Below are 23,667 nucleotides of genomic sequence, written 5' to 3'. Positions count from 1 at the left end.
GTGAAAGGAAGGAGAAAGAACTACAACAGGGGACAGCAGAAGGCACGAAACAATGCACAGAAATAAGACAGAAAGCTGGGAAATTATCAAACGGCGCTTGCTTACATAAATAGACCTTTTCATCATGTTTGTAAATAAAGTGAGTGGCTGAAAATGATAATGTATTTTATTTATATATATATATATATATACACATACACACACACACAGTTAAAGGAACACTTTGAAAACACATCAGATTTCAATAGTGAAATTTTTTGGGGGGATATCTATACTGATATGTCTCGGGAACAAAAGGATGCCACATCTTTTGATGGAAAGAAAAGATTTCAGCCTACAGAGGGCTCAGTATACAGACACCCCAAAAATCAAAGTGAAAAAATGATATGGCAGGCTCGTCCTTTTTGCCTAAATTCAATTTCTGCAACTCAAAATTCTTTTCAATATCTTGTGTGGCCACCACGAGCTTGTATGCATGCTTGACAACGTCGCGGCATGCTCCTAATGAGACGACGGACGGTGTCTTGTGGGATGTCCTCCCAGATCTGTCTAAGGGCATCAGTGAGCTCCTGTAAAGTCTGAGGAGCAACCTGGCGGCGTATGATGGACCGAAACATTATGTCCCAGAGGTGTTCTATCGGGTTTAGATCAGGTGATCGTGAGGGCCATTCAATTGTGTCAATTCCTTCATCCTCCAGATACTGTCTGCATATTCTTGCCACAATAGGCCGGGCATTGCTGTGGATCAGGAGGAACCTAGGACATACTGCACCAGCGTAGGGTCTGACCATGGATGCAAGGATTTCATCCCGATACCTAATGGCAGTCAGACTGCCGTTCTCTAGCCTGTAGAGGTCTGTTCGTCCTTCCATGGAAATGCCTCCCCAGACCATCACTGACCCACCACCAAACCGGTCATGCTGAATGATGTTGCAGGCAGCATAGCGCTCTCCTTGGCTTCTCCAGACCCTTTCACGTCTATCACAGGTGCTCAGGGTAAACCTGCTCTCATCTGTGAAAAGCACAGGGCGCCAGTGGCGGACTTGCCAATTCTGGTGTTATATGGCAATGCCAATCGAGCTCCACGGTGCTGAGCAATGAGCACAGGAAACACTACAGAGCGTCGTGCCCTGAGGCCACCCTCGTGAAGTCTGTTTCTGACTGTTTGAGCAGAGACATTCACACCAGTAGCCTGCTGGAGGTCATTCTTTATCATTCGGGCAGTGCTCAACCTGTTCCTCCTTGCACAAAGCAGCAGATATCGGTCCTGCTGATGGAATGAGGACCATCTACGGCCCTGTCCAGCTCTCCTAGAGTAACTGCCTGTCTCCTGGAATCTCCTCCATGCTCTGGAGTTTGTACTGGGAGACACATCAAATCTTCTTGCAACAGCACACATGGATGTGCCATCCTGGAGGAGTTGGACAATCTGCACAACTTCAGGAGGGTTAAGAAATCGTCTCATGTTCCCAGTCGTGATAATGACTCTAGCTAAAGCCAACACTTGTGGAAAACCAGTTAAAAAAGATCAAGAGGGAGGAAGTTGAAATGGCCTCCACCTGCAAAATCAGTCCTGTTTTGGGGACCATCTCGTTGTTGCCCCTCTAGTGCACGTGTTGTTAATTCCATCAACACCAATGCAGCTGAAACTGATTAACAACGTCCTCTGCCACGTACCTGACCAAAACCTTATCAGAAAAGTCTAATTGAATTCATGCAATACCCTGATTAAAAAACACTGTTCCTTTAATTTTTTTGAGCAGTGTTTATATAAAAAAGCGTTTAAAAATAAAAACCTAATTAAAACGATAGCTAACTCAAAATGAAAAAACAAAGAAAACAACAAAAGCGAGAATTAAGTAAATAAAATCCCAAGCTATTAAAACCCTGCTAGTGTGATGGTGAAATGATCTCTCTCGCAACTGTGAGCTTGTTTGTTTGTGTTTAATCCAGCCCAATAGCTGAAAAAACCCACATATGGACCACTTATTGCTCTGTGCATCTCTGCTTATTTGTTGTGGCATCGATACCACGGAAATATTGGGAGGAGAGGGAGCAATTTGGGAGCATGCCGAGAGCTATGTAATTACCTGCCGAGGCACGTTGGCCAAAGGCGACACTCTTGCTGCCACTGGTAAAATGTTCAGCGACGACCATTTGACAAACGTCTCAGACCCAACTACAAATGATTTCCTCACAGTGTTGCTTGACAATTAGGGATGGGAAATTCTTTGGTGCCATATTAGAACACACCAATTTTCTTTCATACTCATCCTCATTAGGGCCACAGTGAGCTGGAGTCTATCCCAGCTGACTTTGTAGTTGTCCACCAATGGCAGGGCACATGGACACAACCATGCACAAACAAACATTCACACTTAAGGACATTTAGAGCCTTCAATGAATCTAATATGCATCTTTTGGGAACATGGCAGGCTAGCCAAGTATTACAATCACTTCCAAATATGGGGAAACTTGCACTGGAGCACTGCCCCTTGGTGAGCACCAACAAAACCAGGTGGAGTGGGAAAAGGCATTTTATTATTAAAGTTTGTTGCATCAGCCTTTATTTGTTTTTTACAACAATGATATCCAGATTTATACACTTGTTCTTAACTTTTATTGCTTCATTCGAACCTAATTGGTGCCTTTTAGTGACATGTGACGTCCATTTTGACTTAGCTTTATGTAACCAAGTGCGGCTGGTTTATGGCGGCGATACAACAAATACATCCAATAAATAGTTGTATGAAAAATGCTCCTAGGCCGTAAATGTTATTGTATATTCAGATGTTTCCCATTGGCAAATTCAGAGAAAAGACAAATCCGTAGTCTTTACCTGATACTGTACAGAACGCTGCCATCTTGGAAAATCCTCAGTAGTTTGTTGTCAGTGGTGACTTCATGGAAGTTGGCGCCCTTTTCATTGGCAAAAAACAAATCGGGCTTCCAGATGGAGTCCAGCATAGACGGATCCAGATCCAGCGAGTCATCCGGGTATTCGCTGTACGCCAGACGGGGGTCATTCCATTTTTGTCGTAGGAACACATTGAGCCTGTAGTCCTGTATAGTAGGTGGGATAGCAGTTAGTACGCAATAATTCTTTTAATAGTTGCTGGGTGCAGCATCCATTTTAGAGAAAAGTAAAAAATTGTTCACTCATGGACATCCTCACACTGTGTTTAAAAAAAAAAATAGACAAATAATAATTTAACAAACATTTTCTACTATTAATGTTAACCGACATAACTCAACTGTTTTATAATCATTTCGAAGGGGGATTGTCTAAATGGACAACTGATATATAATAATGTGCTTGCTCAAGTGTGCACACCCTTGTGTAACTTGGATGTGGCTGCGGTCAGAATAAACCAATCACATTCAAACTCATGGAAAATGAGAGTCAGCGCACGCCTGCCACCATTTTAAGTGGTTCCAAAGTGCATTTAGATGTTCGAGTAAGCTTTTTGTGATGTCAGGTTTATGCAAAGCATGTTTATGAAGAACTGCAAGATTTGATGAAAAGTTGTCCATTGCAAAATGGGCCCTTAGAGACCGACTTCAAACGGCAACTGTGCATATGAGTGCGAACATGCGTAATGTGTCAGAAAAAACAGTAAAAATGTTGATAATTGTTTTCTAAATAAAACAGATGTTTGCAAATGTCTTATCATCACTACCGCTTACATACACAGTCCGTCTGCTTTCATTGAGGACTTCACAAATGTGAGAATAATTGCTGTTCAGCGGCTGAAAATGACAAAACATGGCCCTTGGAGACCGACTTCAAACTCCAACTGTGCATATGAGTGCGAACATGCGTAATGTGTCAGAAAAAACACTAAAAATGTTGATAATTGTTTTCCAAATAAAATGGATGTTTGCAAATGTCTTATCATCACTACCACTTACATACACAGTCCGTCTGCTTTCATTGAGGACTTCACAAATGTGAGAATAATTGCTGTTCAGCGGCTGAAAGTGACAAAACATGGCACCTAAATGCTTGATAGATCGAAAAAAATGGTTATTAATTAATTTGATAATCTATTAGATATTGATCGATCTAATTTTGTCAAATCACAACAAAATCTCCCAAAGGTGGGAAATAATTGTAATAATCTCACTTCACCTCATTCTATTATCACTAGACATGCAGAAAATCTGTGTAAGCAGTAGTGAGGATAAGCAATATAGAAAATGGATGGATGGATTATTCATAAATGCATACAAATGAAAGCCTCCCCCTCATCTGGAGTATAAAGATATGGTAGCCAAGATTTACAACTGAGGTGACATTCATTATGATCTTTGGTCAAAATTCGAAAAATGCTTTGCCAATGCATGCAATGATATCATTGTCATTCTTGTTATGTCTTGATGGGAAGTCCAGGGGTCCGAACCTCCTGTCAGACCCGGTTAAATAGTATTCCACTCCCTAATGCTGACCTCGCAGCTAGATCACTGCGCTTGTAATTCCCGAGGGCAGTCGTTTCAACATGTAGCGCTTTGTCTCCCCCCCCATTCATTTTCCCAGCGTCTCATTTTAATTGCAGAGTGGACACTTCATTATCCAATGTGTTGGTTTCGGAACGTTGCACTGCAATGCTCCAGGAAGCGTAGAAATGAGGCAACCGGCGTTAATTGTTAGAAAGCAAGCAAGCGTTTTTGTCATTTTGAAGATGCGAGCAAAAACAAAACAATGGTGTTCCATGATCTCAAATGGATTCCGGTGAGATTTAATGAGACGGCGGCGGCGATGTTCTGCACTGAAATGCGGGATCTTCTCACCATGGTGGTTTCCGTGATGGAGCCGAAGCTGTTGATGAAAATATTGCAGGTGACATTCACGGGTGGGCCTGAGGGAGGAAGCACGTATTTTTTTTACAAGCAGAACTCACTCCTGGATTCTTCTAATATACATCATAATAACATAAACTGTTATCAACTGACTCGGGTAAAAATATTTCCAACATGTGGATAAACCCATGTTTCCACAACGTATGACTGGATCATCACAGGTTGCATATCATGCTCACCTATAACCTTAATGAGGACCAGATGTATAGAAAATGACTGGATTTAGATCACAGCTCAGTATAGCTTCATGCTGTCTGGTAAATATTGAAGACAGCATCTGGGCCAATAAAGAGTGCATGCTTGAGTGTTGTCTGCTTTCTGGCCCTTACATCACACATTTGCTCCGCTTTGTTTTCCCCATGTCTGGGATCTTTCTTCTTATTTTTTTCATGGCATGTCTGCTCTTGGCTCCCTCGCTTACCTTTGAAGTTGGGTCTGATGCGGGCATCGTATCCCGATGTTCGTCCCATGAGCTTGTCCAGGAAGTCGGAAGGCGAGAGTTGTGGTGCCCTGCCAGAGGGCTTTATCTCCTCCTTACAGGAGCTCAATCTGACAAGTTGATAGAACAAAGACAAAGATGAGGAGAAGGGGTGTTAATTGAGATGATGTAAATTGGCTCTACAACCGCTTCAGTTCTGGTTCAGTGTTCGATGCTCAGGTTCCTGGGCACCAAACACATCCAAGTGCGCTTTTAGGGACCTTGCTTTGTGCACTAGGTACGGGAACAGTTTGTAAATTTAAATTTTACAAAACAGTACGCTTTTCGGCCCGGAATCAATGTCTTTCTATTCATTCAATTAATTTCAAAAGAGAATATTAGTTTCTAGCTTCATCATGAAATGGATCAAACTTGTAATTCAAGGTACAAATGTACATTAAAACATGAAGATTTTTTTATGAGCCTGGAACTAAAGAAGCCGCTTGACACGATTTCCTACTGGAAAACTGTTTTGCAATTGGCACAACTTCAAAATCAACCAGTGTCACAGTGGCAAGTCTTCAGAAAAGGAAGAATTTTCAGCTCAGCGGCATACAAAACAAAATGAACATCATCTTCTGCATGGCCTCTTGTTGTTTTCATGACAGATCGACCGCTCAATCGCAGCTTTGTGAATGTCACAGCACAGAGCGAGGGAGGTGTGTAAGGAGAGGGTCAGGGCGAGAGTAATCAACAGCAAAGAGAAAGGCGAGGCAAAAGTCATAAATAAGCAAAATAACAATAAGGGAGGCTTTGGCACTGAATTTGATTTCTTAGATGGAGGATGTATGCACACAGTTCATAATGTAAAAGGAGAGTGGATTTAGTTCCCTCTTGAGTACAGTTTGACCCCATGCATTTCTGCAAGGTTCACACGCATCGGGTCACATTTAAGCATTCTCGCTCCCTCAGTCAGCAAAGGCTCACTTGTCAGATAACCCAAGTGCAAATGCTTATTATGTGTGTGGTCACGCATTTGCACTGTTGGATTGTAACCTGAAAGCCAATAAGGAAAGAAAATGAAGCTTACCCTCTTGTCACACATAAAGAGAGGACAAACTGCTTCTGTTGAGATGTTGTATAATGTTGTATAATGTGTCTCTCAAGTCATTTGCCACTATAGTAATAATAACAGTTTGCAACCACATTTGCCAGGTGAGAGAGCAGTTAGCCTAGCTTCTTCTATTACTTTTACTTGAGTCAACTCCCCCTATGTCGCATTTTAGCGATTTCTCACCCTCTGTTTTATTGTAGTGATCATTTGAAAAGGGATTTTAAAGTACACAGTCATGTCCAAATTTAGCACTGAGCTTCAGTGTTGTAAAATGTGCAGCAACATTCCTGACAGCACTCTGGAATAGATACTACTGGAATAGATGTCCTCTACTTAGAGAACAAGAAGAAGAGGTAGAGATGTTGTATGGTCGATTTGTATGTGCTGCACTGTGTATGTTAGAGTAGCAGTTGTCTGAAGGTTTACAATTATTGTTACATTTATGCTCATGTTAGCCCATCTATGGTTATTAGCATTTGAGGTTAGGATTAAACTAGCAGGTCGGTAGGTTGGTTGGTTGGTCGGTCGGTCGGGTGGGTGGATGGTTGATTGGGTGGGTGGTTGGTTGAGCATGTTAGTGTACACAGATCGTAATTCCCCCTCTTTTGTCAGTTTTTCACTCATACACATATTTGCTTGTTTATAACGTTGACTCACAGTTTAAAATTTCTCTAAAAAAGTGTGTTTTAATAAGTTTAAATGTGTTAATGCATGAGGGAGAGGTATAATTATCAGGATACAGGTATCGGAGACATTCCTAGTGGTAACTGTATTACTCTTGTTCTTTTTTTATTGCCCTATGGCAAGGGATGTGGTTAATTGTGCTGTTCTCGTAAGATTATCTACACAACAAACCATAACCGCAGTAAGCACAGTAAGACACACATGGCAAATATTTCCTCATAAAAACCAGTAATTAAAATTTGGTTTGAGTGTACTCCCTGCATCACATACTGATAGCAGTTCCAGGAAACTCCGAAAAGAGTTTGTTTTGGGTGGAATTTGGAGACTCATCAGCTAACAGAACAATATAAGCCTCTGGGGTGGGGTGGGGGCTATAGTCACAATTGCAAAAAAGTATAATGATTCCACTCTTGGGACCAATTAGGCTTGAAACTTTCTCGCATTGTTACTCAGGCAGATTTTTTTGTGTGCAAATTTTATGAGCAGATCCTCACGCACGCAAACACACACGCACGCACACATACACGCACGCGCGCGCGCACACACACACGTGCGGACACACACGCGCACGCACACACACGCACACACACGCACGCACACACACACTAGGATTCATGGAAAGTAATTTCCAAAGTGGCTTTGTGCTTTAATGAATGCTGTCATCCATATTGATTTAGGCTGTTTTCACATGAAAACATTGTAGTAGTTTTTAATTGAACACAAACTAGTGTCTTTCAGGTCTCTATCTGCCGTACGTGAGATTCATCATTTCGGTTGATCCAGTCCATCTAGCAGATGTTTAAATGGTGACAAAACTACAGATCATAAACAGAGTTGCGGACTATTTCTTTTGTTAAGTACATGTATACTGTGTGTGATTAGCATGTTGTTATAACTACACTCTGTGGCTGTAGACCACACTCTGAATGAGAATAAGTTGCTTGTAATTTACTGTCCAGTTAGACGATCGATAAATCAGCAATTCTTTGGGGTCTGTTTAATCTTCCTTAACACGAGGGCAGATTACTAATCTTGGGGGAGCCATAGAACCCAAATTACCCTAAAACTAAATGTTCCTGCAATCGTACAAATCAAGCAATAGCATTTTGTACTAAACAAAACAATATACGGCTCTTAAAAAGTCAGAGTTGAACCACTGTCATGCATGACATCATGCCAGGCAATAAAGCTATTGCATTTTTTCTTTAGTTTTTTTGGGAGGGTTTAAGTAGTGCATATTTCTCTTGTCTTTCTTCTGGTACAACCGTTCCAACACACACATTCCCTCCTAGAAACAATCAGTTGTCAACACAAATGGACACAGAAAGCAATTGATGGTTAGTTGTGTGTAGTTGCAGGAATGCATCGATTCCGGACGGTCTCTCGGCTTGTGCCAACACAAAGCTATAAAGTATATCCACTTTGGTCTCCAGCGCAATTTTTCTCTTGACTGGCGGTCACAAAGCTGCACAAACAAATGACTGCGGCCATAAAGTCTTGAGTTTTCAGTTAAAAGTATTGATGGGACAACAAGAGCCCCAGAAGGAAGATGGAGTTCAGCAGAGGAGCCTCAGAATAGGCAGTGAGCAATCAAAGTTGTCATCTAATCGGACGGGACGCCCGTCAACCCATAAAGGGAGCATATTCGCTTAATTGGCTTTTCATTAACAAGGCTGCTGATCAGGAAAAGCACATCGTTGTGCAGCCGGGCGGCTCCCTACTAGGAAACGTTCTGAGCCATTAGACAGCCACGTGTGCATGGTACTAAATTTTAGAGCTATTAGTTTAATGGAGAGACAGAAAATTGGACTTTCTCCATGTAGGAACACACTGCTCCATTTTGGTGCTTGCCAAATTGGCCTTGACTCCACATCAGAGAGGGTCAACCTTCCGCCACGGCACAAGAATTGACTTGTAGTCTTTATTTACACATCCAAGAGCAGCATGTTTTATGGTGACGCTGTAATGTTTCATTATCCTGGCCTCAATGGTTCGTGCAGCACCTCTCTTTACACTGCCACTGTATGTAATGACCTATTAGCTACTTCTACCTATGCCGTGATAGATAGGTTTGAGGTTTGATGGGAAAGGGATTTCAAATGCGATGCAATTTAGCCTCACACATTTGTCTTCACAATCACCACTGACACCAACACTGCTTCTTTCGACCGCAGCTAACCTTCTTATCCATGACAACTCGAAAGCCTTTTTCACTATGATGGACCATGTGTTTGGTTGTAAATTCCCAACAAACAACCCAAAATTTGTCAGAGGTCAGCATCCCTTCGACCCCGAATGAGACGAGCTGTATAGAAAATGGGTCAATGGAACGATAACCCAAAATGACACGCAAATACTTGCATAAAATTAGTACCAATACCAGTCGTATTACAAGACATCGATACTCACGACGGCAGCCGATTCCAGTATCGGCCGCCCTACTTGAGGCTATTTTACAATCTAGTATCTAGAAATTAGAAGACTAGAATATTGCCATTAATTTCATGTAAGTTAAAGGAAAATTGTTATTTTGGGATATATAGCTCTTTCTTTGAAATTAACCGTCACTGTTTTATAAGGGATGTTTTATATATCAAAGTGCTAGTGGTATCGGTGCTTGGTATCGGTGTCTACAACTGATCAAGAATTGAGGACTCATTCTGGTATTGGTCTGAAAAAAAAAAGTAGTAATCGTGAGGATTTCCATCAATTGAGTGTTCTTTTTAGCTAGGCTATGTTGTCTAGCTACCGACGTCAGTTTGAAGCTACTTTCTTTAGTATTGGCCGACATTAAAAAGCATTCATTCAGTCATTCGTTCATTCGTTCTCTTGCTTGCTTGTTCGTTTGTTTGTTATTTCATGGTTGCAAGCAAGCCCAATTGGCAGACTTGTCAAAAATTCTCTTCTCTGCCATGTGTCTAATTAATAAGACGTTTTTATTTTCACTTTGCAGGCACTTTAAGCTAAACAAGGGGTGAAATTTTGTGTAAGGCCATTATGGGCTGGATAAAGTATCTGTTTTCCCTCCCCACATTCATATATTCAATCTTCATTTATCCAAGTAAGGCAATTGAGACATTGTTGCTGTTGTTTTTAAATGAGAACATATTGTACCTCCATCTCTAAATGATCAGTGTACAGTACTACTTGTTTTGATTGAAGTATATTCTACTTGTTCATGAAGTGTAAAGACTATCTCTGAAAAGAGTGTGCCATGACTTCTGGACAAATGGGAGCTGCCAGCAGTGATTTAGATGCCTGGAACCAGTCAAGGAAAATGACAGGTGAAGGCAAATGATAGCGATTTAAGTTGAAAGAATAGAATAGAGGAAGAAATAGTGGGAGGATTAAGTAGTTTCAGCAGTGGCACGGGGAGTATTCTCGAAGGATCAAACAGTGTTTACTGTGCTTGCAGTTAGTCCTCCATCATTTCTATTGTTCTCTTTATCAATTCTGATATTTTTGTTTTGTGGCAGAACATAATTAGTTGCGACTGGAGCCAATAGAAAATGCTGAACGTGTCTCTTGTCAAAGTTTATTAAGCTGTCTCTATGCAAAGCCCAGAGTTTAATGGTTTCGATCAATCCAGGCTAACCCCGAGTAAATTCCAAGTCCGTGCAAGGCATACTAATACACTGTATGAGAAGGATATGTGTCAGTCTTGTGGGAGCTTGACATCTACAGAGCACAAGTGATGTTTCCAGGCTCGGTAACCAAAAGGGTGCAATGCGAGCCAAGCCCGACGACAGATTTATGGCCTCAATGGCTTGTTTCTTACTCTGAACGCCGGCTGCCACCCCAGGCTGTCCCAGCGCGGCCCAAACTGATCTCCGCTGCCTTTTTTCAGCCTGGCGACTTCGGAGATGTATTTGTGTGAAAAGCAATATCCGTCTCTTGGAGATTTAATGCTTTTACCCTCCAGGTCCCCGAACACTGCATGCTTAGAAATGATCTGAGCACGACGACATCTTGACTCCTTGACTGCTAATTGCTATACAACAATCTCACGAGGAAACTAACTGTTCCAATTACAAATCTTTCTCTTACAGATTGTCTCTGAGAGTGCACTGATAGCAAGTATCTAAAGATGCAGCGATTAATTTTGGGTTTGAATCAAGATCAATGTCTTTCAGCATCAAGGGACTTGGGTTGACTCACATAGACACTATATTGACAAAAGGATATGTGCCCATTGCACCACAGAGAAAGCTTCCATTCTCTTGGAAAGATATTCAGGGGAAGTTGATGAGTGGAGGCCAAATATCAATACCAAAATACCAAAATAAAATACCAAATATAGATTTATGCATTACTTGAGAAGTGTCTCTCATTACGTTTTGTCCATAACTTCCATCACTGGTCAGACACCAGAGAGGGGATTGGAACCCAACAGCATCAGTAGGATTAATGATTGACTGGAGGAAGTAAGGATAGAGCACTGTTGTTATGTCTGCTTTTTTCTCACATTGGTTAAAGATTAGTGCTCCAAATATAAGGACACCATGTGGCTGTCATTCCATACCCAATTAGGTTCTGTTACCTTTAGAGTGTATTGAGACTTAATAATTGGTAAGAAACTGATGCAAACTCCATCACAAATGATTAAGGCCAATAGCGGGGGGTATTGCTTTGCATTAAAACGCACTCAATTATGAGCATTGTGACATTTGAACCGAGGCGTTCTAACATGTCATCAAACGTCCATTAAAACTAAAAATACGATGAGTACTTGGAGGCTTGGCATTCACCAGGAAGCAATGTTGTGACACACTTGTAGACAGGCCAACAGGAGATGAATCTTACATTTGGGGTCCTCTCCTCAGACAGTTATTCTCCAGATGTCTCAACAAGCCTCTCTGTATTCAGAACACATTTCACCACGGCTCAACATCTGATATCAACGCGGACTGCCTCCTGTCAGTCTCAGCTACATAGAGATTGTAAGATTTCTAAAAATGGGAAGGAGCGATTTGGCTGAGAGCGAAGGACGGCTATCATGTACCAGCGAAAGGGCTGGAGACCAACAGTCGCTTTATTCTCAAATGCCCGACTGTTCCTTATCACCAAAACCTTTCAGTTTGTTTTCTCATGTTTGTAGCGGTGTGGGACAGCTTGAAAGCAATCAGTCGTTTTTGGTTCTGAGGGGACACACTTCGAAACCCCTGCTCATCAAGATCAATATCATTTAACCCAAGCCTACAGCTTCTCTCTGCTTGCAAGTGCGCATTCAGCAAGATATTAAAGCCACTGAGTGTGTGTGTCTGTAAGTATAATATAATATATATATATATATATATATATATATATATACACACACATATATATATGTGTGTACGTGTGGATATATATCTGTGTCGATATATATGTATTTATATCAAATATTTTTGAAGCCATATAAAAAATACATTAAATAAAATATCTAGGTTAATTGTAGCCTGGACAAATTGACAACATAACCCGCATGCTAAAACGAAGGAGTATGAAAATGCATGCTTCAGCCCGCATCCAGATGAGTTTCTGCTTGTGAATTTTCTGAACATAAGAAGACGGCGGAGGAAGTTCTCCACATATTCTTCTGTGCATTGACTTCGTCGCGTCCCCCAACCTTCCATATCATTTTTAGGCCGTTGGGAAATCTCTCCTGCTGGCTGAATAGAAGTACATTGCACTCACTGTACAGTGAACATGTAATTAGAATCAGTAGACTGCTTGACTGCGATGATTAATGCCCTCCTTTGCGACATGCAGCAATACTGATGTGGATGGATATGTCGGCTTCCATCAGTCTCAGTGTGAATCAAATCCTCTGACAGCATGTGTGCTCTTCTCCCTTTCTCAGGGACCGGCTTCCAGCTGCCAAGATCTTATACTTTGATTAGCCACATGCTAACCTTAAGCTACTTATGGGATGCTGTTTTCCCTTCTTAATATGGCATTATCCTTGGAATGGTTTTTCTCTGCCCTGACCTTGCATTAATTGCTTATGGTTGCTGCTTATGAAGGGAGCGTTTTTATTTTGCCTGTGGAGTGACCATGTACACAAAACACCGTAGGCTAAGCTTGAGAAATGAGATGACATCATCGTCATGAGCTTTCTCAGTCTGACCTACAAGAAGGCAGTCCAACAACTGAGTTGAGTATCTGTCATCTATCTAATATGGAAGAACCAAACCACATCTTATTTATCCTTGGTCAAAGTTCTTGCTTTCTTATTCTGGTAAATCCAGAGACATGATCAGCATTTCAATGAAAGTGGATTGAAGGGCTGTATTGTTACATGTTGAAAAGAAACGTCAAATTACCTAACTCCTCGGCTCGTTTCGTTACAGCCAATATTATTGGAGAAGAAAAACAGGACAGGCTAACAAAAGGAACCGACGTGAGTGAAAACATTAACTCGCTGGTGAAAGGAATCATTGAAGAAGATGAATTCCTTTAACTATGTCAGGTGTACGGGGAGAGGGACGTGGACATTTTGGTCATTTTTTCTCATAGATAATGAAAGTAAGCAGCAACACAAAACATCACACAAACATCCATGCCTGAAGTAATAAACATAAATTGGCTGTTTAAATGCATGTAGGGAGCTGTAAAAAACACTTTGAATGCCTCCAGGTGGCCCTGCGATTGGCTGGCAACGGGTTCGGGGTGTCCCCCACCTACTGCCCGATGACTGCTGGGATAGGCTCCAGCACGTCCGCAACCCCCACTGGGACAAGTGGAACAGAAAATGGATGGATGGATGGATGGATGGATGGATGGATGGATGGATGGATGGATGGATGGATGGATGGATGGATGGATGGATGGATGGATGCTTCCAGGTGTTTGTTGTGTTCCCTCACAAATACACAATCACAGACAGTGAATTTTTGAATGATGAAGTCAAGCAAAATAAACCACAACCTAATAATCCACACAACCGCCTCTTGCAAAATGAGAACAGCTGGTCCACTTTAAACTTCGTGTCCAACTTACACGGTACTGCTAAATCGCCCAAAGTCAAACCAAATGTTTGAAGTGCTCCCACTAAGTTATAGACGTCACTATTCCATTTAAGTAGTGTCGATGTCGGTAACATGACTTTCTCACAGTCAAAATAAATAAAAGAGAAGACATTTCCACCTTCTGTGGACTTGCTAAAGCTAAATCAATGCTAACAAAATAACGATGTGCTTCTGATCTCAGTTTTAGTTTGATCTGACTGTCGACAGTTGGAAAATCCCTTGCAGATGGCTGCTCTTGCAGTGTACAAATTGCCAAGTGCAATTCGGCTTTGGCGATAAAGCGCTGTGCTGAGTGAAAATACAACTCATGCTGTCTCCAGGGGGCTGGAGTTTTGGAGATCACTTCTTTAGAAGTGGGACCGAAAATCATCAACCGTTTAGGCTTATCATCATAGTAGCTCATTTGTATGAGACAGGACCTCCCCATTAAAACAGATAAGATAATTCACTCATCTGCTAATGGCAATGACAACGCTGTCGCTTAATGTTCTTCCCACATCAGTTGTTGTTTGAAGAAATAAACATAAGTTCAGGGTGGAAAACAGGGTGGTTATTTGGGAGCTCACCGATAGTGGAGAAAATCCAAACAATGCATTTCATGGTAACGGTGCAATTTTCTTACATAATGCTGTGTGGATAAAACCGTCACTTCTGCTGTCATGGATCTAAAAGCCACAGTTGAGACATCTGCGAGCTTTCCACTGATGCAAGTCCAAGTGACAAGTCCTGAAACAGCTCAATTTGCTTTGAGCACTTCTTTTCCCCCCGGGGTAATGTCTTTCTCAAGAGTCTCTCGAGGGGTCGGACACGCATTGCATGTCTTGCAGTTTTTCCGGAAAACAAAAGTCCGATGACTGCATAAATCCTTGAGCCCCTACAGAGGAGGGGGGTATAAGGTAAGACAAGCAGTCTTTGCATCACAATCCTGTTTGACAGTGTTGTACTCTCCGCCTGTCTCCTTGTGAGATAGATTCAATTACACTGGAATGATTTAATTCCTACTTCTGCTTTAAATAGAATATTTTGGCTTATGTAATTTGTCTCACAAAAGTGATACATTTCATCAAGTTTATTCCTGCGCAAATGACGATATGCTTACACCTGTTAGCAGCATCTTTTCACAACTCCAAGTTCTTCAACTAAAAGACTTGTTTGTCCACTGTCCACTTTTTTTTCCATTTTTATATAATTATGCTTTAATACTGTGCCTCACCTGTCAAGGACAACCAGTCATCTCACTAATGTGTGGAGAAAAGACTCTGCCAGAAAACTGGAGGTCAGAGCATGGGGGATTTATGGAAGTAGATGATCTTCAGAGTTTAATCCTTGAAACAACTTTGTGCTGTGTATAAAAAGGCTTTCGTTAAAACTACTGAGGAGAAGCACAACAAACCCTCCCGTGTTGTCCGGTAAAGGTTAAGAGACTTCCCTTCAAAGTGGTGTGACGAGAGTCGGCGTGATAGCAATCTGTTGGAGCATCACTGAGAAAGACATTCAATTGCGTAAAGAGTTTTTACTGTCATCCCTGCGCACAGGGGGTTAGACTTTACCAGCTTTTGGAGGTTATGACTGCAGGGACAAGTTTTACTTGGCAATTGCCTAGGGAGAGTCCAGAACAAGTGCATCAGTTGTCTATCTCCCTCTAGGATTGTGTAGCAGAATAATGCAGAATCGACAATATCAATGTGAAAATGTTTTGGGCATTGAGAACCGAATGGAACCAGGTCTTATGTTATGGTTCTCAGGGTATCATTCAGTTTGTTCAAAATTTCTATGTCTAGTTCAACCGGCATAGGCTCCAGTCGAACCACGAGCCAAATGAATTCAAGTAAAAATGAATCGATGTTCTACAAAGTGAGCTGGATTTAAGTAGCAGGAAAATATGTCATCATCATAGTTTTTCTTTAGATTTGCATGTTGCTAGAACTGAGGTTCAGTCAAATAATGTATGGTGGAAAAAGTGAAACTCAGCATCCACTCAGCTTTCCAGTTTTTCCACTATACATTAAAAGTTCTGTTTTACAGGGGGCAGATGTTCCTCTCACTGTAAGTGAAGTTTAATTGGCCCGAACTGCTTGGTCAGACATAATGACATGATGGAGGGCTCTATCATGCGTCCCCTCTTCATTGTCCTAATTGCAGCCTGCACAAAAAGAGCGACAGCACTAAACCCTCGGAGCCAAAGTGCGGCCCTCGTCGATAAGTGGACATTTCGACCTGAGAGAGGTGAGCAAATTGCATTGCATTACCATATTGCGTCATTGGTGCTGGGGCTCGCATTGCATTGGTGCTCTTGGGTATTTTATCGCATCTAGCTTGTCAACTCAAAGTCACCTTGGGCGCCAGTAAACACATTCAATGAAGTGTCTTTAAAAAAAAAAAAAAAAAAAAAGGCCTCAAAAGCAAACAAGAAGCTGATCCTTTTATCCATTGAAAAATGAACAATGGACAATGAAACGTTACACCACTGTTTTGGGTTGCTGCTGGAGTAAACTTGGGGTATTCATATTTTATCTAGCGGGGATAAGTCTAGTTTCTCGGCATCATTGTGCCGCGCTTACACTTTCAGAATTAGCCAGCTACCACAGGTGAAATGTTTACTCTTAAGCTGACGCACACGTGATACACTTCACCGTGCATTCATTATTCATGGGCTTGGCTTTTCATTCCAGCCGGTAGCGGAGACATGTCAGAAGCTCATGGTTTAGTGCGTATGGGGCATAGCAGTGTGGCTGGGGGCGTCTTCATTTCTCTCCCAAGACGGAACATTCCAAAGCCAATGTTGCGTTCGTTAACAGGGTGGTTATAATCATACGTAATTGGGACATGGTGCATTGTACGGAACGGAAACAGTTAAAGGTAATGTATAGAGGGACATACTGTTGTCCTCATATGGGACCGAGATGAGTTGGAGCCTTTCTCAACTGACTGATCACACAATACAACTTTTGTTGTTAAGTTTTCTTAAAGCTTGTATAGGCCTCAGCTTTTCATTAGTAAGACGCCGAATAATAATTATACAGAATCTTTTGATTAATGAATTGCCTCTCGCTCATACATTGTGCCTGTGTTGGCATTGTCGTGAGTCAACTGTTTCTTCACTTATTACCAGCTTGGCTTTTATTTAATTTATTTTTTATTTGAAGTCATCTGCTTGTGTAAAAATCCCATCTGTCCTCTTTCGGCACTCCCCATTAATCATTGCTTTCTACCACAATAGCCGGAAGAGGGAAACATGAGAATTTCCTGCAATTTTTTTTGCCTTTAATTTTGTTTTCAGATGTCACACTACACATCCACTCCATCGTGCTTACCCTTATTAGGGTCACTCAAGTCTTTCTCAGTCTTTGGGCGAGAGGGACCGTATCACCCTAAAGAGGAAACGCAAAGTGCAAATTGATGTAGAAATGTTAAGCATTCCGTCACCCATGAAATGCCCCCAAAGAATTAACTTTTAAGAATTAAGCCACACTGTTAGAGAAGGACTGAATTAAACTAACATGCAAATTTCGGGAACAAATTAACTTTTTTCAATGTGCAGGTGATCCATCCTTCTCCTCGGGATGTCTGCTTTCATGTTACGTTTCATTTTTTTTTGTAAGGACAGAAGTTAGGAGTACCACAGTGGCATAAGTCATCTTAATTGGAGCGGGCGTCTGCAGGGATCTGACAAATGTGACATAAAACAATAAAGTGAAGGCAGTCATGCAAATGCTCAAATGATGAAACGTCTCCAGGCTTGATTATTTCCTGTGAGCCCAGTGACAGGACGACAGGACTTTCAATTCAATTCAACTCATTTTAAACCGAGCACTGAAACAATTAAATAGACTTTGCTGTGTGCTTTGACGTTTTATTAACCTATTCTCTGTGGAGGAAAGTAACACATGTCCAATAAATCAATAAGAAGCAAAACGGCAGGATAATAAGACTTATTTCCTGATATTTCTCCACATCATTGACTGCCGGCACAAAATAACCTTGCTCGTCTCCTTTGACCTTTATGTCAATGCCGTTTGCTTCACCGCTCTCACATTGTCATGGGTCTGATACACATCACATGACCACAGGGTAGAAAGGGTATAGTATAGGCGAGCATGTTTACCACCCTGCTTTCCCCTGAGTCAATCCCACAAAGATCCTAGCTTGACTGTTTGACCCATACTGGAATCTTCCATTACTGTTGTCCGCTGTCAAACTGGCTTGACTGTAAGATGGTGACCAATGCTAGCTACTCTGAGAACGGAGGCATGAAATCAGGCGGGAATCTTTGGATGTTACAGAAAGAGCAAAAAAATACACGGACAGGCATTAATAGGCGAACTTTTCACTGGATAGTTTGACTTATGCCTCACAGAAAAACTCACCAACTCGCGAGTGACAATTGACAAACCAGCAAAGGTTACAGCGTCAGTAGACCTGGACCAGAAGAAAGTGCTTGGTCCTGTTTTTGCTGCTTGCATAAATTGGTTGCACAGAACCCCTGTTCTATTGCTCTAATTTTATTAATCAGCCAAACACATGAACAACTTTTCCTCACACTGGTGGTCAGTTTGGTTCACACGCACACACGCCGCCTTGGTTAGCTAGAACAACTTTATATTACACTCTTCATTCCACGTTCTCATTTCCGCTTGTCAGTGACCATTCCATCCACAGCTTATCAATCAGCCTACATGACAATCTTTTTTATTTTCCTAATCTAAGAAAAGTCCCATCACCCCCCCCCCTTCGCGTTCTCTTTCCTATCTGAACCCTTCCTCCCAATGCCTCCAGCCAAATGAACCAGTCTCTCCATTTCTTTGTTGGCATTTTTCCCAAGCATCCCATTTTGCTTCATCCCCTTCTGTCAGATTCTGCCTGACTTCCATCCCTTGCCCCCACACGGGTTGAGCATCTAATTTCTTCAAGGAGATGCTGTCACTTGAGTGCTCTCGGGGGGCTAAATGGGCCCAACTCCTCCTCCCCTCCTCGAACCTCTGGGCCCCCACCCTGGTGTTGCTCTGCGGGATTATGTGACTCTTAATTCCTTTTCCGCTCTCACCTGAAGAGTTTGGCAGGGCATGAAATAGGAAGAGTGCTTCAATGCAAATACAAGTTTAGAGATTGGGGTTGAGAAGGCATGGAGGGGGACAAATGGGACATACGGGTACTACATTAACATGAACCGCCAGTCCGCCTGTTTTGAGAGGGCGGACATGTCTCGTGGAAATGAGCCACTGCTTACCCTGCCCTATCAACTGCTGTGTAAACCTCCACAAACTGAACGTAAAACCCTCAATTGTCATTTCACTCGTAGAAGCAACACTTTATCACTCGGTCACCATATTTCCCCTGATAAATTATATACTGCATTTCCCCACAGGAAAAATTTACTTTAAATTTAAACTAATGATGGATGGATATTAGAAATCAAGTCTGAGTCACATAAATTACTATATACTATTTATACAGTATACTGTACACATATTCACTGTTGTACTCCAAACTGTGTTTGAGTAGGTGGCTTCAAAGGGCATTCAACTAAATTGACAATTAACTATTCACTTTAACAGGGATGTGAGATGTTAGATGGGGAAAAACTTAGAGAGAGTCAATGAAGATGAATTGAACAAGTCCAGAAGAGAGAGAGAGAGAATGAGTATATCAGTTGAAGGGTGATGAGCATGGAGCTGCCAGGAAAGAGAGCAAGCGAAAGCCCTGAGAGGAGGTTGGTAGATGAGGGAAGACATGAGTGCAGTTGGTGTTAGAGGGGAAGATGCAGAAGACAGACTTTGATGAAAAAGGATGACATGCTGTGGCCACCCCTTATGGAAAAGCCGAGAAGAAAAGATGAAGAAAGGGATGTGAGAAAAAACTGTCTGAATTTTCTGACTTCTGTTGCAATGATGCATTGAATTTAAGGTATAACTTTGGATTTAGTTCATATCTCTCATTATTATTTTCTTATTCGTTGATTGCTGACTTGTTGAGAGTGACTCAACACTGCCTCTGCTGGCTGCTACCAAGTAGTGCACTCCATTTGGACTCAATTACTTCAATCCAAATTCTCAACATATCATTATGTACTTTCTTTAAAACATAGTCACCTGCCGTGTATTGTAGCACTTTCTGTCAAACTTTCAAAGTGCAAATAATTTTCTTCATGCGCTGACCTTGTCAAACCATTAGCCTCATTGACCATTCCTCATGTTTTCCCTTGTGCAATGTGTGTTCTTCTGCTACAATTCCAATTTTGCCTTAAGAGCGTTGGCTAGCTGGAGCTAGGGACATCCTTCACGTAATCAAATTCTTATTGATTCCTTATATTACTTCGATCCCTTGCATTTAGTATTTCCTGACAAAATGCCGTCATCACCCAGTAGCCCGTCATACACACTACAGCCATGTTAGTTGTTTTTATATGTGAACTAGAATATTTTTTTTTTTACCTTTACTGATCAGCTTTTGTTTTTTCTCATGAAGTGCAGTGTTTTCTGTAAATCCTCTCATAAACCAACCACACATGCATTATTGTGTTTAAAAACTGAGTGAAAAAGCACCACTTTACTGTGGCTTTTATCAAAGAGTTGATACAATGGAATGCAAGAGCGAGCCAGAATTCCACAGGTAACTTCATTGGTAATTTCATTTATCAATTCATTTCATTAGTCATCGGTCGCCAGCAGGGCACACATAGACAAACTACCATTCACACTCACACCTGCGGACAATTTGGAGAGGTCAATCGGCCTATCATGCATGTATTAGGGATGTGGGAGGAAACCCACTGGAGGAAACCCACGCAGGCACATGGAGAACATACAAACTCCACACAGGACGACAGCAGCCAGAATCGAACCCTGCACCTTTGAACTGTGAAGCAGATGTGCTAACCAGTGCCACATCGTGCCACTCAAACCATTTTCTATTTCCATTTTCGCTTGTCCTTATTTTGGGGTCGTGGGGGAGCTGCAGCCCAACACCCTGGACTGCGCAGGACACATAGCAACAAACAAGCATTGATACTCACATTCACACTCATGGACAATTAAGAGTCATAAGTAAATAAATGTTTTTCCAATATGGGAGGAAGGCATAGTAACTAGAGAAAACACACACAAGCAAGGGAACAACATGAAAATATCCACCTCCATATACAATTTGGAGTGTATTTAAAAATACAAAAGTACATAACAATAGAGTTCCTCAATTGTGGCTGACGTGTTAACTAGACTTCCATCGTGGCGCATCCTAATAAAATGTTAATGGTTATTTGCATAAACAATGTTTTTTCTCTTATGCTGTGTGAAAGGTTAGAGTTTAAGTGATTACTTCTATTTCCATTTAACGATGACAGAGAGAATACGGACAAGACAAAAAGTAGATCATGGCATTATAGTAAAAAGACGTTTTAAAAGAAAAAGTTGATGACACACGCAGCAACATACCATGATATACTATGGTCGCTCCTCACCTGATAAAGCCTCCCTGGAAAAAGCAAAACGACAAGACGTAAAGGATCCGTATGACCTGTGGGAGCATCCTCCGACTCGAAAATCTCTGCACGGCCACGTTGAAGAACTTGACTTGTAATAATGTCACCAATCAGCAAATCCAGCGTCCACGGTGCGAGTGTGAGCGAGGGTCGCCAGGCATCGTCTTTTTTCCTTCCGAGTATCAGCGTTTCTGAGAATGAGCGTGCCTTTTGGGGGCGGTGGGAGAAACTTCTTACTCCTCCTCCCACACACACTCCAGGGGGACTGAGCGCCTCCAAGCCGACGCGGCGTGCTCGCAGGTGGCTGTCACTCAGTCGGAGGCTGGGTCGTGCGCTGGTGCTTGGTGGTCGTAGTGACTACTGGTGGATTTTTAAATCAATATTTTATGGTCTGGTTAGTCATCAAAACATCCAAAACAATGGATAACGAGTAAAATGTCGAGCGGTTTATGTTTAGGGCGGTCTCGTGTGGCAATTGGACTTAATTGAGATAAAGGTGGAGGGGAGGGCGGAGCAATATGACTAATAAGCCTGCTTGGATCATTGTAAAAAGAAAAACATAAATAATTGTCCTTTCGTGTGTAATTAACAATTTGGCTTGCATTCTTTTATTAGACTCAATGCTTTTGTTTGAGTATTTCCTATTGTTTTTGAAAATAATACATTTCCGCATTTAATGGAATATTCTGAAAACTAAGGAGTTATTAAGGTGTTATTACGATCTTTTGTGTAGTTGCGTAGTTGCCGTAGGACTTAAAATGCTAATTGGGTAGAGAGATTTTAATCAGGTTTCTATGATTGGCGTGATGCTAAATTACCATGGAAACAAAATATTCGTGCATTTGCTCAAAAACGAAAGTTAACAACAGTTAATTCTGAGTGACGCAGTAACAGGCTGTTTTTGTTGCCGTGGTGACAAGTCCCGTATACCCACGCTGACCTAACCAGAATATATACAATTAAAGTTGTGCTCACCTTGTGCAAAGCACATGAATATGTCGGTGACCTGCACACTGTGCTGTGCCTAATGCAAGTGCGCTAAGGCCTCAACAGTTCAGGGGCCACAAATAGCTGCGAATGACAATGGTTTTGGAAGGGTTGTGTTTTGATTTCAAACCAAACATAATCTTAAACACAATATCTAAACATTTACTGGAGTTACATTATAGATGTTAACGTGACCCAGGTTGTTAATGTAAAATTTGCTGTTTTGTGCACTTGAATGTGGAAGATGAACTCCATCAGATAAATGAATGGAGGCTTTCAGTCAAACAGGTCAGGAGCTCAGTCACTGCACACTTTCAAAATCCATGAAAGGATCGTGTGTATGTTGTGGATGAGCACAATGCAGCACATCACTCAGAGTTGGGCCATCAAATTGCTTCCGCATCAGTCATCTGTCTTTACCCAGGTGATTCCACGTAGCACAGGATGGCAGATACAGTATGTCACCTTTTTCTATTCATCATGGCAAGACGCAGTAGATTAACCTTTAGCCTGCAGCATCTTCCCATCTTCAGCGAGACTGGCATGCTAAAATTGAATCGGATGTGTCGCCTTGAATTCAGGTAATGACATTCTCCAAAGAGCTCCTGGCTTTTCATTGAAAACTATGATATAGAACGAACCATGTGAGGTGTGTAAAAATGAAGATAATGACCAACATATTCAAAATCTGAAAACTACATGTTATGAATCTTGTTCTTTTTTGCAACCCTTCGGTCCAAAAAACCCACTATTTGTAGTTGATGTTTCTGGTGAAAAGAAAATGTATTTATTTTGGGGGAATTGATTGTATTAGTTGGACAGTCATAAATTCTGTATTAAATTGCCAAAATTTCTTACATTTTATTTATCATGTTAGAAAGTATCCACTTCTTAAAGAAGCTACATTTTTTTGGACATAAGTATTCACATCCTTTGCCACGAAGCTCATAAATGAGCTGAGGTGCATCGTGGTTCCACTCATCATCCTTGATGTTCTTTTAATCTAACCGGAGTGCACCTGTGGTAAATTCAATTGATCCTACATCATTTGGAAAGGCACATACTTGTCCATATAAGGTCCCACAGGAGACACTTCATGTCAGAGCACAAAAAAGCCAAC

General features: G+C 41.6%; 1 protein-coding gene across 3 annotated transcripts in view; it reads right to left on the bottom strand.

Annotated features, from left to right (window-relative positions):
- Window positions 1-22,012, bottom strand: part of glra4a (glycine receptor, alpha 4a) — a 31,866-nt gene extending 9,854 nt beyond the window's left edge. For 2 of the 3 annotated variants that reach the window (XM_088385014.1, XM_088385017.1), the window contains exons 1-4: window positions 21,540-22,012; window positions 5,282-5,409; window positions 4,792-4,859; window positions 2,840-3,063 (exon numbers count right to left, since the gene is read on the bottom strand). In XM_088385014.1, the coding sequence (XP_088241140.1) occupies window positions 2,840-3,063; window positions 4,792-4,859; window positions 5,282-5,409; window positions 21,540-21,607 (488 nt within the window). In that variant the 5' untranslated portion in view covers window positions 21,608-22,012. Of the gene's footprint in view, window positions 1-2,839; window positions 3,064-4,791; window positions 4,860-5,281; window positions 5,410-21,513 lie in introns of all 3 variants that reach the window. The other variant, XM_088385026.1, reaches the window with a different exon arrangement.
- Window positions 22,013-23,667: the final 1,655 nt, after the last annotated feature.

The sequence above is a fragment of the Syngnathus floridae genome, chromosome 1 (genome assembly GCF_059516105.1).
Source record: "Syngnathus floridae isolate MCC-2025c chromosome 1, RoL_Sflo_1.0, whole genome shotgun sequence".
Lineage (NCBI taxonomy): Eukaryota > Metazoa > Chordata > Actinopteri > Syngnathiformes > Syngnathidae > Syngnathus > Syngnathus floridae.
Note: the sequence above shows the minus strand (reverse complement) of the source record. Positions and strands in the feature narration are given on the sequence as shown.